This window comes from Scaptodrosophila lebanonensis, unplaced genomic scaffold (assembly GCF_003285725.1).
Source record: "Scaptodrosophila lebanonensis strain 11010-0011.00,11010-0021.00 unplaced genomic scaffold, SlebRS2 tig00000092-arrow-pilon, whole genome shotgun sequence".
Lineage (NCBI taxonomy): Eukaryota > Metazoa > Arthropoda > Insecta > Diptera > Drosophilidae > Scaptodrosophila > Scaptodrosophila lebanonensis.
Genome location: NW_022060566.1, coordinates 5,166,506 through 5,191,846, shown reverse-complemented (window position 1 = coordinate 5,191,846; position 25,341 = coordinate 5,166,506). Strand labels below are relative to the sequence as shown.

Here is a 25,341-nt window from a genome sequence, read left to right as displayed (position 1 = left end):
ACACTGTTTTCTTCAAGCAGTTATTGCTTTCCAAAAATGGTTCATCAATCAAAGTAGCGAAACAATAATCTTCGCAATATTGAATATTGAAACATCGCGAATTATTTTTGATTCCATGCAGACAAAGGAAGAACTGTTAGTAGTTTTTTTTTCTTTTCTGGTAATCGAAAAAGTTTTCACTCTACAAGTATACTCACTTGTACTCGTTAACCACGCTGTCATTGTATGTGAGGAAGGCTAGGAAGACACCATCCGGTGAGAAGGATAGACTGCTGCGTTTGCTCTCCAGTTCCGGCACGTTTTCGTATGTCCAATCGGGAATGCCATTGTACAGCACCCCCGCCTCCCCCGTCTGCGTGATCCGGCACACCAGTTCGCCCTGCACCTTCGGCTTATAGTAGATGTCGTTGTGGTGTACAAAGGCAATTGCCTGGTTCAGAGTATAGCTTGCTTTGCCAGCATTGCTCCCATTCCCATTGCTGCCGGCTGTTGGTGTCGGCTTTCCCGCCCCACCAGCCGCCGCACCCGCCAGGCTATTCAGTATTATGCTGCCACTCGGCAATGGTGCGGGTGTCGATGTCGGTGCGCCACCAGCCGCTTCACCTGACGGCGACGGCGACGGTGGCGGGGTTGGTGGCGGCGGCGGATTTATGGGGGCCCAGACAACGTGCTGCAGGCGAGGTGCCTCAGCAATGTTCTCAGTTGGTCCCAATGGAAATGTGTTGGCGGTTTGCACCTCGTAGACATGATGTCTGGAGCCCTCGGCATTGCTGTCGGACTGCAGAAGCACATATTTCTGATCTGGCGCTACCAGAAAGGATTCGGCATTCAGTTGACGCTGTGGCGAAAAAAAAACAAAAATTAACAAATACTTTTAAAATGCAATAAAGCTGTGGCCCTAATGTTATTTATAAAGTTTGTCGTATTTGAAAGCAGTTTTGTTTTCTTTAAGGCTTGTTCATTTTAACAGTTAAATCGTTTTCGTTATTAAGTCTTTCGTTGGAAGACAGAGCACAGAAAAGACTTAATTTTATGCCCGCTTCGTCGCTATTTCTGCTCATTGCTCAAACCTTCCAGAAACGAATACTCCTAAGATGAATCGATATAGAACTGTCTCAGTCTTCTTATTATCACTACAATTGGTTAACATTTGTGGATTTATAATAACATTCTACTTATATCCCGAAGTGTCATCTAAATTGATGCACACAGTATAGTTTTATGCCCCACGTTTTCGTTAACTATGACATTGGATTGGGTATTCATTATTAATATTATAAACCCTATATCAGTTAACGAAGAGAGCAATTGCGATATTTTCAATAATTTTCTGGTCTGTTGCTTATGCAAGCTTATGCGAAATTGAAATTGGTGCGAAAAACGATTTTGTTAATCGGTTTCAAAAGTTAGTTTCGAAGCTGATGTTATAATTTTTTCGACAAGCCGGTTATTAAGCCTTTTTTCTTAAAGATCTAACTCTATTTCTAAAATTAAATTCTTCTCTACATATATCTGGATTCCAGCCGGAGGAGATCCTTTAGTTATAGTTGTTTAGATATTTACGGCTAAGTATTTAGATATGAGTATTTAGTTTGCACCAATCGAACATTTTCAAAAAAGATTCTACTCTACGACGGAATAGTTTTCGAGAATGTTTCGTAACAGGGGAAAGTAAGACAACTTGTAAACAAAAAGTAATCATTAAATGTACATAAATATTTCGTGTTTTCTTAATTCAAAGTGGCTTTCCATTCACGTCTAACTTGCATTACAAGTACTTACGAATGTGGAATTAGTCATCAGAATGCGCGTAGTGTGGTCGGCCAGATTGAGAATGGAGAGGCCGCCCGTGGGATCGCGATAGACGAGCTCGTAGTCTGCAAAATAGAGGCGGGGTTAGGAGGAATTAGTAGTTTGCAATGCTCCAAGAATGTGCGAATGGGGTACACACCATTGCTCCAGGTGCCGTTGAACGGCTTCCACTGCAGACTTTTGCCCAAAATATCGCTGGGTAGCATGCGGCGACCGCGTATGCGCAGACCCTCATCCTCGGGCGAGAGCAGGAATATGGAGAATATGATCAGGCTGAAGACGGCGGCGATTACCAGCAGGGCAATGAATATGCCACGCCAATTGCGTCGTTCCGGTGAAATGGCGACCAGCTCCTATAAACGAAAACATAGAGGGGGTAGAAAGGTGCGTTAGTATTTTTGAATTCTGGATCGTTCAGACTTTTGGGATTAACAATAATCTTTTCAGAGTTAGGGTTTTTCCAACACTTTCAATTGCAGCTTGAAAAAGAGTTGTAAAAAGCTTAGAGATGTTATTTCTGTGAAAAGTAAAAGGAAGCGATGCTCTAGTTTCCTTGAAAACAGCGCAGCTTGAACATTATCTTCAGCTGTTTTTTTCCATTTGGTTTCAATTTATTTTTCTTTCATTTTTGATGAAGATTGTAAGACTACACTTGCATCTTTCTAAATAAACAACATTTATAATATAACATTTAAATTTTAAGATTGACTTTTATGAACAATTTTAAAATTTGTTTTAAGACTAGGAAATTAAATTAAAGAAACTTGGCTCTTTCAACACAACATTGCTATCAGAATTTTGGGAGTTGTCTAGAGCTATTCTATATAGGCCATATATACAAATATAATTGTATGTGTAAGCATTTGTATTCATATCATATTCTGGCAAGAGACTTGTCTAGACAAGTAATCTATTTAATAAGCGCGAATGCAATTTATTTAATTTATTTAATAAATACTCGTATGTGCCGGCAATGTCTGTAAATATGCAAAAAAAAAAATATACGACGAGATTGCAACTCTTTCATGAGTTCGCAAAAAGGACACTGGACCCACCCATTGGGTGTGCTGCGAAACGAAGAGTCCTGGCGTGTTGCGTCAACACGTCAGAGCGTGTGGCTCGCAAAAGTTTTTAAAAGAAAGAAGAAACTTTTCGCTTAAAAAAGGAAGCTGGTTTGACAGTTATAAATAGATAGAAATAGTTAACAAGATCAAGAAATTTGTTTTGATGTTAGAACTTTCCGAAGTCTTAGAAAAACTAATTATCAAGTTTTTTTTTTATATTGATAACAATACGTAAAAACAATTTGAAGTACTCGCTCAGTTATAGATGTGTTGGTATAAATCTATTGGTTGTTATTTATTTCAACAAAAGGCTTACAATTACAGTATTTATTAACAAAGTACATATAAATGCCATTACACATTATACCCAAAGAGCTATAACATCAAGGCATTAATCTAAAATTTGTGTATGAACAATGATTCGAACTTAAAGTCGGGGCTCAGCGATTTGTTGAAAGCCTAATTCTGTTTTACACATTGGTTCCAGAAAACGTCGTCTAAGAAAAAACCGTGTGAAAAAATACATTGTTTATATCTTATTTTAAATCTGAATCAAAACCGTTTAAAAAAAAACGTATAAAAACAGAATTAGGTGTATTGTGATAACGTTTTGTGTAGAGGGATATATTCTTGCTTGTAACATATTTGGGTTTTATAGGGGTTTGAGTTTTATTTTTTGTTGGCAGCACTGTGCCAAATTTCCATTCCATTTGATTCTAAAAACTTTTTTCGATTTTTAAATTACCCGCAATTATTTAACAAAGAAATTCGGCTCGACTTTTGTGTAGATAATGGAATTTTTGAAGCCAAAATGTTGAAAATGTTGCAGAAAGCTTTCGATATGAAGGCTATGTTGAAAATACAAGTTTCTCCATGGCATAAAATCTTCAAACAAAATCGAGAAAGTGTTGAACAAGTAGAACTTAAACATCATCTGATGAACAAAATGTTAAGCAAATGAATGAATTGGTGCTACGAAATCGTCGATTGATAACTGGAGATATTGCTGATGCTGCTGGCATTTCTAATGGATCAGTCAACACAATTTTAAAAAAAGGTTTGTTACTCGTAAAAGTCAAGTCAAACCTAAATCATTTCACAACCACTTCTGGCACTGCGGGGACACCATTTCGATACGAGTTAGGGGATTGAGGTCGAATCGAAGAAGGTATTGAAGTACATTCAAGAAAAGGATATATTTTCTTTGGGCTGCTTCGAGAATTTAAAAAGGTGTTGACATAGGTGGATTGTATAAAGTTTTTAAAAGTAAGAAATAGTGTAGATCATATTTGTACATAGTAGTACTTATAATGCTGCATTTGTATACGATTGTAGTGGAAGGACGCGTTAAAATGCGATAAACGATTGGTCTATTTTTTTAGAGGAACTTCAAAGTTATCGCCATTTTAGGATAGGTTCGCAAATCATTAAACAAAGCGGAACATATCTAGCCTGAATCAGATAACGAAATCCCTATTAAATAAAATCTTATGAGCTTAATAAAATTTATTTCAATGAACATTTCAAGGCCTTCATACATTTGCAGTAGCAATCGGATTTATTTTATTTTTTGTCGACAAACACGAGCTTTCGTCAAAGGTATATATATGTATATGTATATGTATATGTATATGGGAAAAATCTAATCAAACTACAATTATGTCTAATGAACGCTCCGACTCGTAGGGGGAATTTGATTTGCCAATCGGCCAGCTATGCCCCGATTCATAGTCAAACATTTAAAAAAGGACAATTTTAAATCAATTCTTGTACATAGTTACTTTATCAGAATATGTACATATGTATAAGTTATACATAGTATAGAGCAATACTAGAACAATAATAGTCTAGCACAGTAGCTTCCAAAGGGGTTTCATGGTTTAGATCCTTTTTACCTTCCCGGTAAAGTCGAGAGCCGGCGGGAATATAGTACAAACACGTAGTTATTTCATATTTAATTGTTGTGCGTGTGTATTCGTTGTCCTGGGTTGGCACAGGAAAAGGCGCCTAGCGGTAATTTTGAAGTGTATTTAGCGGCGCCCAGGGAGGCCGGAAGTGTTCGAATGGTTAAGGAAGGGCCGGAACTGGGAGGGCGGTATTTGTTTGCCGCGAGTATCGCACGTGGCGCATTTTTCTGTTGTTGCTTTTTGTTTTTTTGTTTTTTGCCGGGTTAATTGAATTTTGTGGCGCCTTGTTTGCCTTTGTATTAGTGTTTAATTATTTCGCTTCAATTAACTGCAATTTTATTACGTGGGCGGACTGGCTGGCTGGCTGGCTGGGCAGTAAAAAAAAAATAAAATATAAATATTACATACATAGAATAAACAAACGGGCCAATGAAGAAATTCGGAAGCCATGCAAATGCAAACCATTCACCTTTTCAGAAAGATACATCATTTAAAATTTAAAAATATAAAATTACAACAGCGATGGGGATGGCGATGGCAACATCAGCATTTTATGCGGCCGCGCCAAAACAAAAACATTTCGGTTGAACATTTTATGGAGATGATGATGGCAGGGGCAGGGGACGGTCTACTCGCTTTGTTTACACAGCCGCGTGCCAAAAACTTTTGACCTGGCCAGCGATTTTTGAACAGTGTCCAGCCCAAGAAGCCAAGTGATGACCAGAGAGTGGCTGCCGTGGGGTGGGAGATGGGTTTCCATTGCAGTGTGCAAACAAATTCGGGGAATTGATTGACCGGCGCGTTGAAAACAAATGCAATTTTATGCAACTCGTTCAGTTCGCTGGAAATACGGTTGAAATTCATTTAAAGCAACACTTTCTTGTAGCAAAAACATGAAGTAAAACTTGTATTTAGAAATAGGGGAGACAACAAATTGTAAATCTAAATAAATAAATAATATAGAAACAACTTCAAACTTTAATTTCTCTACAAATTCAAGTTCGCTCAAATATTCGCTCTGGGGAAAGTTATTCGCCGAAGGAACTGAAGGACATATCTCAAAGAGAGTCTGTTTTAATGGCGATATAATAAAATAAAATACGTACAAATTTTGTTTTTATCTAAAAATTTGATCAGAAGGTGGTTTGTTATCTGATATTGTCTGGTTGAGAGAAATACTATATTTGTTGATCTTTAATTTCGAACAAACATAGCTTACCGGGTTGGACATTGTCCTTGTTCTCTTTCTGATCCTTACTTTATCTAATTAGCTCTTAAGTTTCCTACTCTACTATTTTTATACCCTGTACCCGTAGGGTAAAAAGGGTATATTAGGTTTGTGCAAAGTATGTAACATACAGAAGGAAGCATCTCCGACCCCATAAAGTATATATATTCTTGATCAGCATGACGAGAGAAATCGATCTAGACATGTCCGTCCGTCTGTCCGTCCGTCTGTCCGTCTGTCCGTCTGTCCGTCTGTCCGTCCGTCTGGATGAACGCAAGGATCTCGGAAACTATTAAAGCTAGAATAACCAAAGTTGGCATCCAGATTCTCCTAGGTCCGAGTAAGGACGAGTTTATTTTTTTTTTTTTAATTTCCCCCCCCTTCCCCCGCTACAGAATTTCGTCAATAGCGTCCACATTTCAAATGCTACCTAAACCAAACTTTGCACACATAATTTCTATACAATTATCTACTGTTGTTTAAAATTTTATCAAATTCGGTCAATTCTAAGAAAAGTTATTAGCAAAACAAATTCTCACCAGTACAACCCCCCCAAACTGCAGCAACAAGTTCGCTCTTCTTCTTCCTGTTTTTGCTGCTGCTATGGGCGCATATAACTCAGTGACGGAAGTTTACCTGGGTACAGGGTATTACACTGTCGGGCTTGCTCGACTGTAGCGTTCTCTCTTGTTTATTTTTTAGTTTGTTAGGTTTATAATGTTATAGATATTTTTGTAAAGTTATTTTTAAGGCTTTTTTAAGTTGAAAATTATTATTAATATAAAATATCTTATCGATACATATTACTGTATCGACAGCACGATTTGTTGATTTATGAAAATAAAAATAATATTAAAATATTAATATAAAATATCTTATAGTAATCTATATCGACAGCACAATTTGTTGATTTATTAAAATAAAAATAAAATAAAACAATCTAAGTAATTGCCAAGTAAGTTTGCAAATGGGAAAGAAGTCTGTTATGCAGAGACTTTACTGTAAACTGTAGCTGCCTGTTTATGTCAAAAAACCACACGCCCGATTCAATGAGTGGCGCTGCATAAACAATTTCATTTGTGGGGAAAATTTGGCATTTAATGAAAGCAGTCAAGCATTAATTTTTTTTAGCGTCAAATGCAGACAAGACAAAAGACGCCGAAGGCGCCTCGAACCTCATGCAATTGAGTTCGACATACCGCCTCCTTCCACTTCCTTCAACACCCCCCACCCCAACTACCATCCTAACAAACAAAAAAAAAAAAAACAATCAAATTGCCAATGCCAATCAAATTGAAGCAATGAAAAATCGTGTAAAATGACGGCGCGAACTGAAAGAGAACGAAAACGTGAACTCGTAAGTCAAAATCGATGGCAACTGCGAGTGAAATTCGAAGCCCACACGGCCGGAGACTTTGTGAGTGCAGAGTGCATCGAATTGGCAGCTAGAATGTCCTTGATGCGCTCTTAATTGACAAGCGAATGAAATTAGGGCGGAAACTGACAGGAATCAGCCAACACACACTCACACGCGAGCGCTTACACTCCCACAAACATACATACAAGTATGTAAATAGGTTATCTGCAGTCCGAAAATAGTTACCGCACTCGCTTCCCCTGCAAAGAGTTACCTTTTGCCCTCCCCCAGAACTTATTAATCAATTTATCGAGCCTGTCCATGGTAAATAGTTGGAGTGCATATTTTAGGGATAGTCCCATTTTAAATATAACTAGTTGGCGGCATTAGGCCTTGGTAGTAGGTGGTATTGGTAATGGTGTTCTTTTTTAGTCCGCAGACCGGCAGAGCAAAGTGCTGTCAAATTTTTAAATGCATTTTTCATGTGGCTTGCAGCCTCATCACTCATTTCTCCATCTTTTAGTTCCCTTTTTAGAAATCGGCCAAAAATTAGTGGCATATTATAAGCTGCAGATTAAAGTTCGAAAACAAATTACCAAAAAATAGTCATAGGAGAAGGATTTTTTGGAAAATTCTGGCTTTGGAGTCAAATTTTTGTTATTTCATGCAAACAAAGAGTATTGGAAAGATTTAGCTTTCGTAACAAAAACTAAAATAATAGGTTTTTCTTTTAAAATGTTGTTAAAGGTTGAATTGATCGAATTAATTATCGGTCTCAAAATTTCTTTGAAATAAACGAGGAACGGCAATATTATTACTGCGATTTCAAGAAAAAGAGGCTTCTTTTCCCCGAGTTAACCAAAATATAGCAAAATTGGAAGATAAATTGGTTAACTCCACAATCTACATATGAACTGTTGAGAGTAAGACTAGCAATACAACATGAAAATAGGTTTGCATTAAATATTTTTGATCAAATTATCCTAATTCCTAGTTCCTAATTCGACTTGTGTAGTTCACACATATCAAAATTTGATCTATATTTATGTAAAAGTTTCTGAGTTATTAATAGTTGTGGCATTTTCCTATATATATATATATATACATATATTGCATTTTATAGATAAAGAATATAATAATATTCAATTGTTCTCAGTGCTATTTATTATTATTATCATAGTATATATAATATTCGTATTACTTGTACTTTGTATTGTTGTATATGTATATTTAAATAATTTCGCTTGATTTGGTAACAAAACTGCTAGAATATTGATCTGTGCGTTTTGAATTGCGGTTAGAAATTTAAGCAAAACATGTGAAAATGCTACCATTGTCGACCACAAGGCATTTGCATACTTAGAGGCGCGTTCGCTTTTCTTGTTCCCCTCCTGCGGTTTATTACAATGATTGCTCAGTTCGAAAAGTTTTCATTGCATTGGTTTTTGCACATTTTATTGGTTGCCTCAGCTATGGTGGTAGCGTGTGGCATTATCCCCCGCACACCCACACCCACACCCACACCCACACCACCATACCTCCACACATTCACACATCCACACAATCACACCATCGCCACAGCCCTGCAGGTCCAACGGAAAGTGCTGCCAGTTTGTAAACTTTGGCAATGCATGTGTGTTTGCTTACATGTTGAAATTGAATTAAAAATTGATGCAGCATGTGTGCTCCTACTATATATATATATATATATACATATACATGCTATATCTATAATACGTACATATGAGTGACTATGTGTGTATGTATGTGTGCGTGTGTGTGTGTGTGTGTGTGTGTGTGTGTGTGTGTGTGTGTATGCACGCATTTAGTTGGCAGCGCGCAAATAGGATTTGTTTAGAAAGCAAAGTGCTAATTGAAATTTTGTTAGTTGTTGCTTTTACTTTGTTCTTAAAAGCTGCCGGGCATACAAGCTCTTGCTGTTCTTCTCTTCTCTTACTCCTACTGCTACTGCCAGTTCTACTGTTACTGCTGTACTACTGCAGCAAATGTTGCCGATGGCAGGAGCATGTGGACAGCGGCTTAAGTTTTGATGGTAAGGTAAGTCCAAAGGCAACACAGAACATTTCAATGGAATAAGTTAAATGGAAAATACCGCATTATGCAGAATGTCAGATCAAACCGTGTTCATTTTTAGCTTTTCCTCAGATTTATCTCCAATTGTATGAAACGGTTTTTATACCCTGTACTCGAAGGGTGAATGGATATTCCAGAAAGCCATACTCGTATGTATTTATCCATCATGCCGAGACGAATCGTCAAAGACATGTCTGTCAAATATTCTTTAATTATTTTTAATTATTATTATTTTTATTTAATATTATATTTTTTATTCAATATTATACTATTTTTTATTATTATTTTATTTTTTGTAATATTTAATAGCATGGAACCAGCCATAGGTGTTTTCTAATTTCGACATTTGCGAAACCAAATTAATTGTCTAATCTAAGAATATAGACTTAATACCCGCTGCCTCCTTCAATAAAGCAATATAGTTGTTAAAAACAGTGTAAGCCATTAGTTCTCTTCCTAATATCATTGCAATTTAAGCCCTTCTTGCTGGCGAAGAATAAGCTAAGTCTTTATTTGTTGCCTGGAGAAATCTGTTGAGTCCTTCCCTTCCCTTATGTTTTGCCTAAGACTCCACTTATCTTACTTGGGGGTTTTTTGCACTGAACTCAGCGATCTCGTTGCTCTCTCGATTGAAAGTAAAAATAGTATTAGTAAATAATGCTAATAGTCTTAATAAATAGAGACTTTCAAAAAAGAAAGCATTGATGAATAGCTTTTAAAGTAAACTAAAGACTATTAACTTGGAATACTATTTCAATACATTTTCAACGGAAGTGGAATTTTCACAATATTTTGAAGCTGGGCTTTTAACTTATTAAGTGGAAACATGTACGTAATTTTCCCGCATAGCCAACTGAATAATTCCATTAGTTTGTGCATAAAACAACTGCGTTTTCGCTGCCAACAACAAAGTCCTACAGACCCAACTCATTTGAATACATAAACATTCCGAAATCAAATCCGAACCTGGGTGCGCAATTTAATGACGCGCCATTCAGACGCATATCAAGGGGATTTTTTTGGTTTCTTTCTTGATGTGCTCTCGGAATAGCCAGCTACTTTTATGGCGGTTTTGTTTATGTGATATGTCAGCGAATTACAAAATGCATCTTTATAGCCATATTGACGGCTGCAGCAATAAATGGTGATGAGAGAAATGTTTACATATCTTTTGCTTTATAGTCACATTTATGTGGCCCTAAAACATTTCGTATGCTCTGCAATTTCAACAGAGTAAGTATTATTAAGACTTCTGCCACATAACTATTGTTAATTGTTTAATTAATAGGAATAAAAAAAATATCCATAGTCTAGTAAGCGAGACCGTGAACAAATCTCTTCGTTGAACGGAAAGAAGAAATGTATACTACCCGATTTAGAGAGATTGTAGAGATTATATTCATTACTAAAATTTTAGATAGAGCTATTTATCAGGGGAGGTGAGGGTGTGCGCTGAATAAAAACTGAAATAGGTGAATATAGATCTCATACTTCTCGATAAGTGCATTGTTGGAAAACTCTTGCCCTTTTCTTTCGCTGCTGCAAAATGGAGGTAATTATTTCACAATTAATTGATGTTTAGCGGACATCTTTGCAATACATCTGTAATTCCAAAAATCAGACTTTGTCGACACAAACGAAATAAGATGAATACTAAATATAACCATTTCGTGATATACTTTCAACTTCCACTTTGTATTTAAGAATAGTCTGAAAAAATAAATCCGATTTTATTCGTCTCGCACAGCAGTTTAGTTCACAGCCCACTTCTGTTTTAAAGAGTGCCTGTGATACAAATACATACTATATATACATATATAGCTGCATATATTTGTGGATGGGATGCAAAAGAGCGGATGTATAATAGCCGAGCTCGATGGATATGCCTTTATAAAAATATCAAGTATACGACATGGGGGCTGCATATGTTACTCTGCACAGCCACAATGCATTGCAGTATTGTTGTTCTGTATTTTTGCCGTCGTTCTTGCTGTCCGCATCAATGGGGCAACAATAGAAGGCGGCACACGTGCGACTGCCTCAAGGAGGCACAAAACACAATGCATGCGCGCGTGTACTTGTATGTGTGTGTTTGCAGATGACAGCCTGTGAGGCAAACATTTTTCATTTATTCTTCTTAATATTTTTTCATTCTACTTTATTTGCTCTCCTCCGTTGCCCACAAAGGCTTTTCTTGCGGCGCTCGCTGCGGCAATCCACAGCTGGTCACTCCGATTGCACTTTACGGCTGACTTTGTGCTGCGGCTTATAAAATTTGATATTTTATTTTGCGGACACAATGGCAAAAGACTTGGCGCCCCAATGCCGCACATCCTCGACTTCAGTCCACTTTGACAATGTTGTTGTGAAACAGAATATGCTGGTAAATAATTACGAGGAAAAACCTATGTGTGTCTGTGTGTGTTTTCAAGCAAAACATAAAAAAACATAAAATACTTAAAACGTTCTGCCACAATTCCCACGCAAGTGGCAGACTTTGTTGCATAGCCTCACTGACATGGTGCAAATGTTTTCTCAGCTCTGCGTTTTGCACTTGGCCGTTTATGTACACACACACATACACACACACTACAAACACTGCGAGAAATAAGTATAATATTTATGCAAATAAGTGTAAGATTTTTTTTTTTTTTTTAAACGTGCTAGTCACCACAAAATGTATTGATTATAAATCTAATTAAAGGTTAGGCTTTTTATATTTGTTAAAATGTATTGTTAAGGTGCTAAGTCTGTATGCACGGATTCAATGCTTATATTAAATATAGAAAAAAAAATTAAAGGCTGAAATAAAAGGTCACGGGTGATGTGAAACAAACCTTGCTATGCATATAAAAACTATACCTATATATTGATGATTTTAAAAGTCGTAATAAGCCGAAAGATAGTAATAATCGCAATTAAGAATTTCAATACTTTATTGAAGAAATTGGCCCTTACGAGTATCTATATACATTTGTGTGTCTTCAGCTTTTTTCCATTAGTCTTCTTAAGTGATCGATACAATTTTTTTTTAGTCAAATTTATGAATTACTTGGTGTCTTATTCGCAAGATAACAAGATAACTCTTCGTCACAAACTATTCTCTATAATGAGCTAAGATACAATTACAATTACATGTTCTCAACAAGAAACTTCCTTAAACTGAAATCCAGATGGTTTTAAAAAAATAAAGAGTCATTATAATTTAGTTGTATACACCTCACAAATACCTCAGATAAAACAAATTTGTAAATAATTGCCCATTACATTCGCTTGTTTCAAATATAATTATTAATGTCTCCGAAGTTGAGAAAGAAAGGTGAATGTTGGCAGTCCGACTTAATTGTTTTGCTTATTGAAGAGACATTAAATCACATTGAAATAAAATATGCTCCATATACTCGTACTGCCCTATACATTTAGTTACCTAACGGAGAGCTTATTAGATATTCGAACTGCAAGCTCAAACGGAGTGAAGACAAGGCGCATCAAGTCCTAGGAACTTACAAGCATGTATGACTTGCTTATAAAAAATGTTCCACTTACGAGTTAAATTTTATTTCCTTTAACGCAAAGGATTATCTTGGTTATTTATTTTTAAGAAATTATTCAGCTCTCTCAGATTTTAAACTATAAATGGAAATACGCATTACAAATAATTTGCTTCGAATTCAAAAATATTTGGCAAGCTCAGGCAACATTTTACTGCTTGCAATTAACTTAGTAACTGTATATATTTTATAGATTTTCTTTTACATTTATTTGTGGTAGCTTGTTGATTTTGAATCCTCTTTTTGTTCTCTCAGTGTACTTATATGCGCCAAAAACAAGTTCACGTACGTGAAATTAAAAAAAAAAAATACGGAAAAAAGAAACGGCGCATTACATTTGACTTTAATTTTCAAGTTGTCGCTGAGTGCTTAATTGGATTTTTCTGCCCAACAGCGCGCACACACACACATCCACATTAAAACGCAACAATGTTATTTGAGTGTCGTATGAGTGATAAGTTTTATAGCATTTAAGTGGATATCGCGAGCACCCAGGCGGGGCGCCACTTGTCGCGAATTTCTCTGCAATTTTCAGTGAAAACTTCATGAACCTTAATAGTAAGTACATGTGAGGGCAGCTTTTCTTTCATTAAATTGTGCTGTCATTTATTTGTTAAGCGAGTATGTAATTTAATTTGAAAACCCATTTAAATGTTAAACGTGTCGTTGGAATCATTTCAGAACGGATGAAGTTTTGCATTGGTCGTTTATTATTTGATTGTCCGATTAAATTGTAATTTTTTGTTGGTGGACATAAAACCAATCGATTTGCATTCACAGTTTCTAAAGGATAATGTGCAATGACGTAAACAATTAATATTGTCGGACAAAAATCACATTTTAATGGACTCCCTTTTATATGAAGTAAAGAAGAAACAGCCACTGCCTGATAAACGCTCGCTCTCCGCGCTGCCTGGACTATTAAGTCCTATATGCAAGCAGCAGCTACATCGACATTATACGGCGACCACAGTCCAGGTACCTCCTATCCGAGGAATGAGAGCATTTACAGAGACCTGCACATCTAACTCGTAAGAGAAGAGATAACAGAACAAGAAACAATAATTAAGGCTCGCTTCATATCCAAATTTTCTTCCAAGATCTCTAACCAGAGCAACAACCAACCAGCCCAGCAACATAATTTCCTCTTGAGGATGCGTATAGCATAAGTACTCGTACAACTCAATAATTAATTGTAAAATGTAGGCTTTGATGAATTTAGTTAGTTAGTCCCTTAAGAAAATAAGCGAACGTTTAATAACGTTTTAAATAAATGAGGAATATAAGAAAAGAAAATACGAATATGGAAAACCATTCTTTAATAATTTTCTTAGATGGATATTGTTTACTCGTGCATGCATACTTTATTTGTTCATTATTACAATTTGATGGACTTCAGGCTATACCAAGGTTATGGTTCAAATGTTTTAGGCGCTCACACAGTCGAACAGTCGAATAGATAGACAAACGCATGTCTACAACGATTTGTTTCGTCCTTTTGATCATATACAATAGGCATAAAGACTTTTCCGTTAAGAATGTAATTTTGAGGGCATATATAAAAGTTACTAAAATTCAACATAGTTTATTTTTTGGCCGTTTAAAAAATTACAGTCTTAATTGAGTAGGAATTTTCGACTTTATAAAATTGTTGTAAGCAGAATCGAATCGCGAAGGGAAGGTTTGAAAATTAGATTGACAAAAAAGGACCCTTTAAACCAACCCAACGAAATGTATGCAAATTTTTTGCCACTCCGCTGGTGGGGATGAGCTTGTGAGTTCAATTTGATCGTAATGTTGCCTTTTATAGAGAACATGAAAAATATATAAATCACTTTATTGCGTGCGTATAAAAAAGTGCTGGCATTATTGAAAGCCTTGGCCATGGGCAACCACAGGCATTGGCTGGTGTTGAGCACAAGTAGAAGGACAAGAAGGAGTGCACAGGACATTTACCGGCAATGGAAAATGCAAGCGAAAGGAAGTAAATTTACCGACACTATGCAATTTGGCGCATTCCAATCGATTTGCAGCAGAAGCTACAACAAAAAAGTAAAATACTCGAGGCAGTGCCAACAATTCTGCCCCTGCTCCTGCTCCTGCTTCTACTCCTCCTTCTGCTCGGCATCTTCTCTATACGCATGACTCTGGTCCTATGGACGGCGTCTTGTTTAACGTGCGTTTAATGAGCTGTAAGCGCATTTACGGCCTTGCATTTCAACGCAGTTGTCCTGCAGTTGACAGTTGCCAGTTGGCATTTGTCCAAGGCTGGCACTCGTATCTACCTATCCAACTACCTGACTGCCAATTGTCACCTCAACTACTACAGCTACAGACCACAGTACGGTGTCAGAAACAAAGTGCCATCATTACATAAATTACTGACATATTTGCGCTCATGTGTTTTTTTTTTTTTCGGCACTTGCCGCACCTTTTTATTGCCAACCACATTAATAGTAAATGAAGGCACATCAGCGTTCCCAGACGCACAATGGTAATAATAATGCCCGACCGGCAAAAGGCAGAATTCACAACAACAACAACAATAACAATAATAACAACAACAAGCATACGATGCGCATAGTGGGGACAGCAACAATTCACAATTGTCGGCAATCAATGTCAGTGGCGACTGTGGCTATGGCTATGGCTGTGGGTGTGGGCGTGGATGTGGGTGTATGTCCTGCCTTTTGTCCTCAGCGCTCAGCGTTCAGCGCCTGGCCTTGTCCACGTTTCACTGCCAATTGTAGCGGAAGTGGATGTTTGCCAACGATTTCATAATGGTCAGTATTCATGAAGTGCAGCTGCCAGCACTGCTCGACAAATTCAAAGGCTATGTTTATCTTAATAACAGTTAGCAGAAAATGGTTTTGATTGGCCAAAGTTTACAACAATTTAGTAAATAATTGCCACCTTTTTTCAGTCGAACTTATTTTTTATTCCATGGGAAAAAGATCCAGATGAACATTCTTTTCAAAAAACATTATAATATTCTTTCAAAGGACATGTCAATTAGTCGGTATAGTTATATGATAGTTATCGATCTCCGAAGGCAGTAGCGAAGCTTCTGTCTTTCAAAAATGTTCTCCTAAAGTTTATCAATATTCGACATATTTAAATAGATAATGTACCACTAAGAATCGAATAATTAACAAGCGTTCGTGCTTAGTATTTATCCAAGCTAACTATTAAGTAGACAGTAACTATTTGAAGTATCTGTGGCAGTTGCGTGGGCCGACAATAATTTTTAATAGACATTTTAGAATATAAGTTCTACGTCCTTAGGTTTTATCTTTACAACTGAAGTGTTTTCACGGTCCACAAATCTACGAATAATCTTGTTTTTAACGGTGGTCGATTGCAGGATAAGTGCAGTCGAACCAGAGCTGAGAACACGAAATGAATCGGCTTGATTAAACTGTTTTGCGAAAGAAAGACTTGAAGACAGTCTTGTAGTGGTGGCTTGAATCCAAATATGATCTCTTGACACGCACCTGCGGAGGTGTGCCTCTCTAGTTGGAAAGTTCTGCTATTAAGGAACATTTGTATGCTTGTGTAGCTATCGGCATAGGTAACACACCCATTAGGCTCGATTGACGCACAATTGTACTTCAATTACAATACAAATGGTGTGCGTTTTGTGGACTCTGCACTGCTCGCTTTGTTGAGTTCGCTCGTCTATTAATTTGGTTTTTATTATCGACTCAATTACACGAACCTTCAGAGCTTCGTCCTGGCCAAGCCTGCACTCTTATGACCAAATTTTGTGGCTCTCTAAAACGACAATTGACTTGAATGGTGATTGCATGAAACGGTATGGATGGGCTCATTAAAAATGATTTGGGGAGCCAATAAGCTAGCTTCGTCTACACTCGTATTCTTGCCACGAAAATTATTGTGTATTGTAATATATGTTTTGGATTTTAGTCGCAATTTTTCAAGAGATATAGTGGCAACTTTTTTCTCATAACTACATTTTATTCGCCTTCGTCAAAACTAGTTGCTGAGAAATTATGAATTTTGCTAACTTCTTTATATTCCGCCTTTTCCCAAATAATATTTTTTGCGATGTAAGTATTTTTTTCCAACCTCTTATAAAAACTCACATAGAGCTTCTTTTCAGTTGAGTTTACCTAAAACCTGTTGGATAACTTATATTTCAATTGTTACTGATAAGCATTTGGTTTAATGGTAGGAAAAAGTTAACATAACTTTGAATAAAGACTAGAATAAAGACTGTTGACAAACATTATTTCGTACTTGCTTTCCTTCTTTTATATTTATTTTTCTTCATCTGATAAAAGCATCCACACTTGAAAGCGTAGCACTGACTAGTCCTATCCTCTTTTCAACTTACTGCTTTTGTTAAAAAAAAAAACTTATATTTGAGAATAAATTTGAAGTATGCATTTGTTTGTGAGCAATGAAAAGAATTTGTTTGACTGCAGCTGTGAGGTACGATCGAGATTTTTGGCTACGACACAGTCATGCTAGTTATTGGTTTCAAACAGGCCGGACAGCATAATATGTACTCTGATATTGAGAATGTTTCTTTGTGGATGCATTATTAAACCGCTTCAACCAGAAGTCATTGACAAACAAGCTGGCAAGGGAGAGAAGAGATATTCATGTTTGAACATTTTCATAGCATACTTTTCAGCTGTTTGGTGCTTCATCCTCTCAATGCCTAAGTTTTAATTAAAAATCGTCGGGGCAAAAAGAAGTTAAATATGAACTGCGCAAAAACTTCATTCAGTAACACACACACACACTCACACAGCCACACACACACGCACATGGCACACACATATGCGAAATGACAAGGGTCTGTCCGAAAATGTGCCCCGAGCGACTGTTGCAGCCAAAAATCATTTGCAATACACACCGAGCAGAGTGCCAGTTAGTGACCAGCCTGAGTTTGGATGTCCAGCACACACACACACACACACACACACACACACACACACACACACACACACACACACACACACACGCACATAGGCGCATATACACAGTTGAAGGCATTGACATGCTACATAAAACTTATGTCATTATGACGAGCTTGCTGTTGTCCAAGGACACTGTGCCGGGGCGCACAGCTCATTTACAAGAGTGCCCGCCACACCTTGGTATGTGACTGATACTCGTACGCACACATGTGTGTGTGTGTTTGTGTGTGTGTGTGCATGATTGTCAACTCTTTTCGTCATGCGACAATTATTAATGAAGGCAAAAAGAGAAAAACGAGCATGGAAAGGACAATTCTTACATCAAAGCCAAAGTTGGCCAATTTTTTTTTTTTTTTTTTTTTTTTTTAGCAGTCACTTGAATTTATCAGAGCCCATGGCTCAATGGCAAGCAATAATAGAGGCCGTTGGTCAAGCGTTCAGCCCCATAGCCACTATAAGTAACGTTTTATAGTTTTGCATGCAATAATATTTATGGTATGCCTTAGTTATCGCAGTGAAGAATGAAAGACATTGCAAACATGGCTAAGGACTTTGGTCAGCGACTTTGTTGCCTTGCTCGCCTCTTCTTATCTCTTACAGCAAATTGCCTTCGCCGACTTGTTTGTTGGTCTGTCCATTTGTCCATTTGTCCATTTCTACGTTTGTACGGATGTCTGTTTGTGCCCATTTCTGTGTTCCCTCGCGCAATCTGTGTGTGTGTGTGTGTGTGGGTTGCGTCTTGCCTGCCAGCTCAAATGAAACTAAAACTTCTGCAGCAGGCACTTTGACGCAGCAAAAAGTTTATACGCTCAACTGATTATAAGCCTCTTGTGTCGGCTGCCTCTCTACCTCTACCTCTGTCTCTGTCTCTGACTCTCCTGCTGCCACTACTTTCGCTTTTGTATTTATGCATTTCTGTTTGTAAATATATATGCTCCCTGAAATGAGTTACACTCCAATTAAATGAGGAAAATAGCTTTCAGCTGTGTCGTCAACATGAAAATGTTGCTATTTAAATAACTGCTTAACGTCACAAAAAGGATTTGGAAAATATAAAATAAATGCAAATGGTAAATAGGATTCGTCGCATACGAGTATTTTGTTTTGGGGAAAAATGCAAATTATAAGTGAAACTAGTTATTTCATCCAAAACGTTTGAAGAGAATACAATTTTGGATAATATTACGGGCAGACCAGCAAATAGTTTGCACACAAATGATAAATAAATGGTGTGTGCTCCGCCTTAGCTACAAATTGTCATTTATAAGACTCTCGATGTATCTTATATAAATATGTGTTGATAAGTACTTTCTTCACTATATTTATTTCGAAATGTAAATGTTTTAATATCAGAAAATAAAGAGACCTGCTTATACGCTGACTAAAAACTGCAATACCAGATCCATAGGGAGACTCTCAAAAGGCATTGTTAATGAGCTGGAAACGTGAAAAAGATACAGCAACAGGTAATTTTTAAATTGCATTGCTCTAATGATTTTCCTATAAGAGACATGTTGTGTCTATTGAGATGTTCATGATTTATTATGGTATGAAATGAGTTTAAGCTAACGAGCCAATTTTTCACTCGGCAGTTAACAGAGGCGTGCAGATTTTTAGGTTATACTTAAGAAAGTCATTGCAAATCTTTGCCTTTATGCCAACAGAGTATTTTAATGGCCAATAAATTTCAATCCGAATTCAACAGTTCTAATATATTTTGCACACGCTACTAAGGTTAGTTAGGCTACTGATCATGTCGACAGTCAAAACATGACAACCATAGATTATCTTCTTTTCCACCATTAACCATTTAGTTCTGTACCAAATCACTGGACAGCTGTTGGGCATAAAAAGCCAACGCAAAACTTTAATATCCTTTGCATTTATCATAAGGAAAACACTTTAGAAAATATAAGTTATCTTTGTGTTTAAAATTTATAAAACTAAATAAGCTTATCTGGGCATCGACAAAGGCAAATACTACCTGTGATGAATATACAATTATTTTGAAGTACTTGTAGTTATTGAAGTATGTATGTATATTCAAGTGTAGATTATATCATAGCTAACTTTACGCTTTAAATTCGCATTCAAAGAGATTTTATGCGATCGATCTTTTGAAAGTGAAAAGTTTTACTTCCTTTTTTCATTTCGAAGAAACGTTTTTTTTTAAGTTCTTGCATTTCTCGTTAGAACTTCCATATTTTGTATGTTTGAAATATTATTATTTTTTCTCTATTCCCATTGTTTGTAATTTAAACTAGCTTTAACTGAATCGGATAAGTCTATTATATGTTCGAAGCATGTTGTGTTTGTTCGTTTTCAATAAGAGCGGCTAATTTCGAAGCGCACCTTCTCTCTTCGATAAGCAACTTTTGGCGAGTTATAAGTATTTTTAAATATCATTCCAATGCATTTCTATTCAATTACCTTTAATGCTCAAATTGTAATTATAGTAGAGCTGATTTATAAAAGATGTCTAGAAATCAAAAAGTAAACTCAACCTTATATAGTTAAAGAGCTCTGAAAATCAAGTGATATGCCTAGGCTAGTCCGGTTGTTTTAGTTTCTATATCCCATCTGTTTGGTATAGAAATACACAAGTAGCACGTTTTTTGGCTCTAAAGGTTAAAGTGGGCATTCATTCTTGTGTAAGTATTTAATATTAAAAGACTCGGAATTCTTAAAGACTTGTCTTACCATACTCGTGGTTGTTGTGTGAGTGTGTGTGTGTGTGTGTAGTGCGCATCGTTAGCAAAATGTTGGGCATGAACAAAATTTGCCATTAATTGCATAATTACGAGCGTTAAAAAAGCATCGTTGGTGCAATTCTGAGTAGCTGGCGAGCTGGAGGGAAAGCGGCAGGAAAAACTTTTTCAGACTGCGTTAAGTTTGCGTTGCGTTCGCTGACAACTTGAAAATGAGTTTAAATCAGTTTTTATGTGACGCTGACGATGCGAGCGAGAACAGCAGGGACGACAGCAACGACAGCGACGACAGCAGTGTTGTCAGCTAGGGCAGGAGCTGGCAGGATATGGCAGGATATGGCAGAGGGGCAGGACATGATGAGTACAAGCTATGAAACCTTTTGGCTGCTTTATGGCGCAGCTTGACAAATTAAATTTAATTTGTTCATAAAAGAGAATTATGAACGCAGTGGGTGTGTAACTGCGTATATGTATGTGTGTGTTTGTCTTTGCGTGTCTGTTTGTGTGTGTGTGTGTGTGTGTGTGTGTGTGTGTGTGCGTGAACGTAAAACGTTTCCGCTGCCTTTGCCTCTCACTGCTCAATTATTATTTTTATTTATTTTTTGTTTTGTCCCGACTGCGCTCTCTATAAATTTTATTTGTATTTATTTTGTGTGTGTGTGCGTGTGTATATATTTTGTGTGTGCCAACAACTTTTGAAAGGTAATAAAATGAATGAAATGTGCGCGCTAAGGCCAGAAAGCATAAAGTTGTGGCCGTCTTACACTCAGAAAAAGAAAGAACACAATTAACCCATCATTAACAATGTGATGAAAATATTTGTCAAACAAGAAGATTTGCTCACAAATAAAATTCAATAAAAATACAAGTAGGTTCTGCAAGTTAGAAACCTTATTGTTAATGCAAGAATAACATTGTTCAATAGTTGTATTTCTTTATTAAAGAAAATGTTTGAAACATTGTGTTTTATTTTTAGAAAATGATTTTTATTTTAACGAATTTCTTACTTTAATTTCAGATATGTAGTTTTTATTGCGAAAAAGTTACCATTATTTTGCCCAAATTATGTTTTATTTATAGAAAATGATTTCTGTTTTTAATGAACTTTCCTTCTCAATTCAACAATTAAAGATTCTTATTCCAAGTAAGCTATAATATAATATATTCAACGAATTGTTTCCGTATCAGAATTTACTTAAATATATGTTTTAAGAATAATTATCTCCAGTTGGTCTTGGTCTTACTTTTTGTTTCTCAAAGAGTGGATCAATTTGGAATATATTTTCGCAGAGTGTAGATGCTATGCCATGTTTTTTGATATTGCCTAGCCCTCGGGTGAAATGTTGAGAGAGGGGATTAGCAGTGGCCGAGGAGGAGGCGGAGGCGGAGGCAGTGGAAGGGCAGCAGCAGCTGCGAACCGCAGTTAGCTGTGGCACAGATTTACACCGAGTTGTCGGTCCTAGATGGGCAATCTGGCAGTCTATAATAATGCGAAACGATAAGCAATCGATATGCCAAATTGTGTTATGGAAGAAACTCTCTTACTTTCTCTCTGTATGTGCGCGTATGTTTATTTATGGCTTTTCATAATGAAATGCCAATCGAAAGTTGTTCGCGATAAAGTGGAGAGAAAGCAGTGGGAAAAACTGTATAAGAAAAAAAAAAACAAAGAAAAAACTCAAGAAACAACAACAGCAGTTGATGTAGCAGCAGCAGCTTCGGTTAGGTTTAAGCCTTACGGCCTAGGAGAAGCCTCCAAGGAGCAACCTCCAACAAGGATAGCAACAAAGGCAATGAAGCAAAATGAAGTCAAGGCAGCCGCTGCCACGCATATTAAAAGAAAAGTTTACGCCTTTCACAATGATGGCGACGGCGCCAACTTCTGTTACATATTTGCATTTATAAACTGTGAAATCTGTTTTTAAACAACACAAACAGCCAGAACATAAAATATAGAACAACAAAAACAACAACAGCCACTCTCAGCACCGACACACACACACAGAAACACACACATACACATTAAACAGTCAACTAAGTTTGAATTGCAAGTATTGTGCGTTGCTTTATTTATTTATTAATGGGCGTGGCTAAGGCATCAGCGACAACAGCAACAATAACAACAACAAAAGCTGCAACAATTTATACAGTTGAACCAATGACTAAATCGTTAAAGTATTCCAAAACTAATTAGGATTTCAGAACCGATTCAAGCATTTATAATACCAAGATTATTTTCCATGATAAGGCAAAATAAATGTGATTTTTCGTATTAAAAAAGGAATACTTTAACTGGCTATAGCGAGTCTATTACGCATATCTAAAAGATGTGAACAGAATAGCTACTCAGGTAACAGAAATATAGTCAGAGCTTCCATCCAATATATTGATGTGTTTTGCAAACTCTAAAGAGAGTCTAACTGCTAACAACATTTTTATGCTGCCTGGTTTTAATATTAAATTTAATTTAAAAAGATTGTAGTGTTAGAGTCGTGTCTGTCCGATTCGTAAATACCCCATACCCACTAAAGTAGTTCAACTACACTAAACATTATTGTTCCAATCATTCATATAGTTATTTGGATATAATTTTAGATATAATATTAGATTATTTTAAACAATTTATAAATACCAATTTAAAGTCTTTAAACAAACAGGTTTTTAGCTTAGCTTTATGTTCTTCATGTAGATTAGAATAGTTTGGTGTCCCTAGCTCAAAAGTTCTTATACAAAGTTTTTATATAGTCGATCAGATGGACGAACGAACATTTCTATATTCATCTGCCTGCCTCATCTCCTTTTGTATATTACATGCATTTGGCGACGAGACTTTCTGGTACACACTTTCTTACCTTTTAGCATTGGGTGTAAAATATAGAAATGTTTGTATACCATGACATAATATTCAGCTAAAATATGCTGTGCAATGTAATAGAAATGGATTAAAATATTTCCAAAACAATGTTTTTTAACTGAACCAATGGACCAATGGATTTTCCCATAAAAGAAAAACACTCTGAGTACATCGATAGGTTTTGTTTTACCAATCTGACGGACATGCCTAAAACACTCGTTTGAAACGATCGTTGTATTGAGTTGGAAGGATATTATTCATAGAATAAATTGATTTTGTTAAAACATAAATCTCCTTCTGTCAAAAGTACGCTTTCTATATGCTTAATAGAAATAACTTATTGATTTGGTTGTGTTTGTAAAAAACTCTCCTTATTTCTTTAAAGAGCTTACAAATATAGATTGCCGAGAAAGTTAACAAAATACAGACTCATTATTGCTATGTGTGTATCGTGAAGTGCAGAAATCATATAATAGACCTGTTCCTTAAATGAAATTAATGTCCGGATAATTAATTTAATGGAAATTTCGTTATACTTTGAAGCTAAACTACATTTATGGGGACAGCAGCAAAATTTAAATATGCTTTCCATTCTGTATGTACACAGTTTGGGACGAACTTAAGCATTGCGCTCTTGATTAACTGCTCTAGCGCAAAAGAAATTAAATGAGCCTAGGAAAAGGATGGCGTTTAATCCTTTTTACTTGGAGCTCAAGACAAAAACATTTGCATACTTAATTAACTTGGCAAAAATGTGGCACAATTGAAGCAGCAGGCTGCGTGCGTTTGCCTGCCGGCTGGCAAACAAAGGCGTTTCTAAGAAATGCCAAGGGTGTGGCACAGAGGCAGGAAGGAAGTGCGCACCAACGCCAGACACAAAGAGCGAGCACTGAGATTAAGAAAATTTGCAATTATAAATGAGTTACACTGAGCACGTTAGCCCCCATTATTATACAAATAATAGCTTTGCAGCAATATCAAGCATCTCCCTATTGTATCTACAATAGAAAGCTCTGCCAATACACACACTTAGGTGTGTCATATTTGCTCAGATATTTCCAGATGTCGCCAACCTTTAGGGGCACACGAGTAAGCCACATGCATGTGAAAATGGGGAGAAAGAAATAGCATAGAAAACAATAGCAATAGTGCTGTTTGATCTGGTTGGCAAATAAACTGAAAACGGGTTTGGAAAATGCGGGAATGGACCGTTTATTGATTTGAGTTTTGGGCGGAGATTTCCGCCCAGATGCTTTAAGCAGACTTTTTCCGCAGGAGGGAACAGATCAAAATAGTTTAAGGATAAGCTCTGGCAGTTATGAATCAATTTTGACTATTTAATACAAGTATAGTACACATAATATATGGAGTTAGTTAAACTCAAAATCAAGCAGAAAATTTGTAATTTTTTATCAGTTTGAACATTATTATTTTTGATTGGCCGAAATGGCAAATCAAAATATAGCTACAGTTCTTTTATATATTCTCTCTTTAATTTTGTTGTTTATATATTCTCTCTTTAATTTGGGTTAAGAGTTTCTGACTCTCGTTATATTTATTTTTATTTGTGTAATGCTTTGTCGACTTGAATAACTAACATCTGATGGAAAATATCTGACGAATCAATATTTTCTTTGGTGCTTCTGACACATACATGTCGTTAAAAATCTGAGTTTTTATTCTTCGAATATTTTGTTGACTTACATAACTAACATCTGATGGCAAAATATCTGACGATTCAAAATTGTTTTGAATAAAACGAGTAGAGAGTGATATTTTCGGTGCTTCTGACACATTCATGTCGTTGTAAATCTGAT

At 36.4% G+C, this 25,341-nt stretch overlaps 1 protein-coding gene across 2 annotated transcripts in view; it reads right to left on the bottom strand.

Moving 5' to 3' along the window:
* Window positions 1–25,341, bottom strand: part of LOC115627323 (inactive dipeptidyl peptidase 10) — a 208,387-nt gene that overhangs the window by 7,696 nt on the left and 175,350 nt on the right. For both annotated transcript variants that reach the window (XM_030522967.1, XM_030522966.1), the window contains 3 exons: window positions 1,952–2,165; window positions 1,783–1,877; window positions 198–838 (listed from right to left, as the gene is read on the bottom strand). In XM_030522967.1, coding sequence (XP_030378827.1) covers window positions 198–838; window positions 1,783–1,877; window positions 1,952–2,165 — 950 coding nt within the window. The remainder of the gene's footprint in view (window positions 1–197; window positions 839–1,782; window positions 1,878–1,951; window positions 2,166–25,341) is intronic.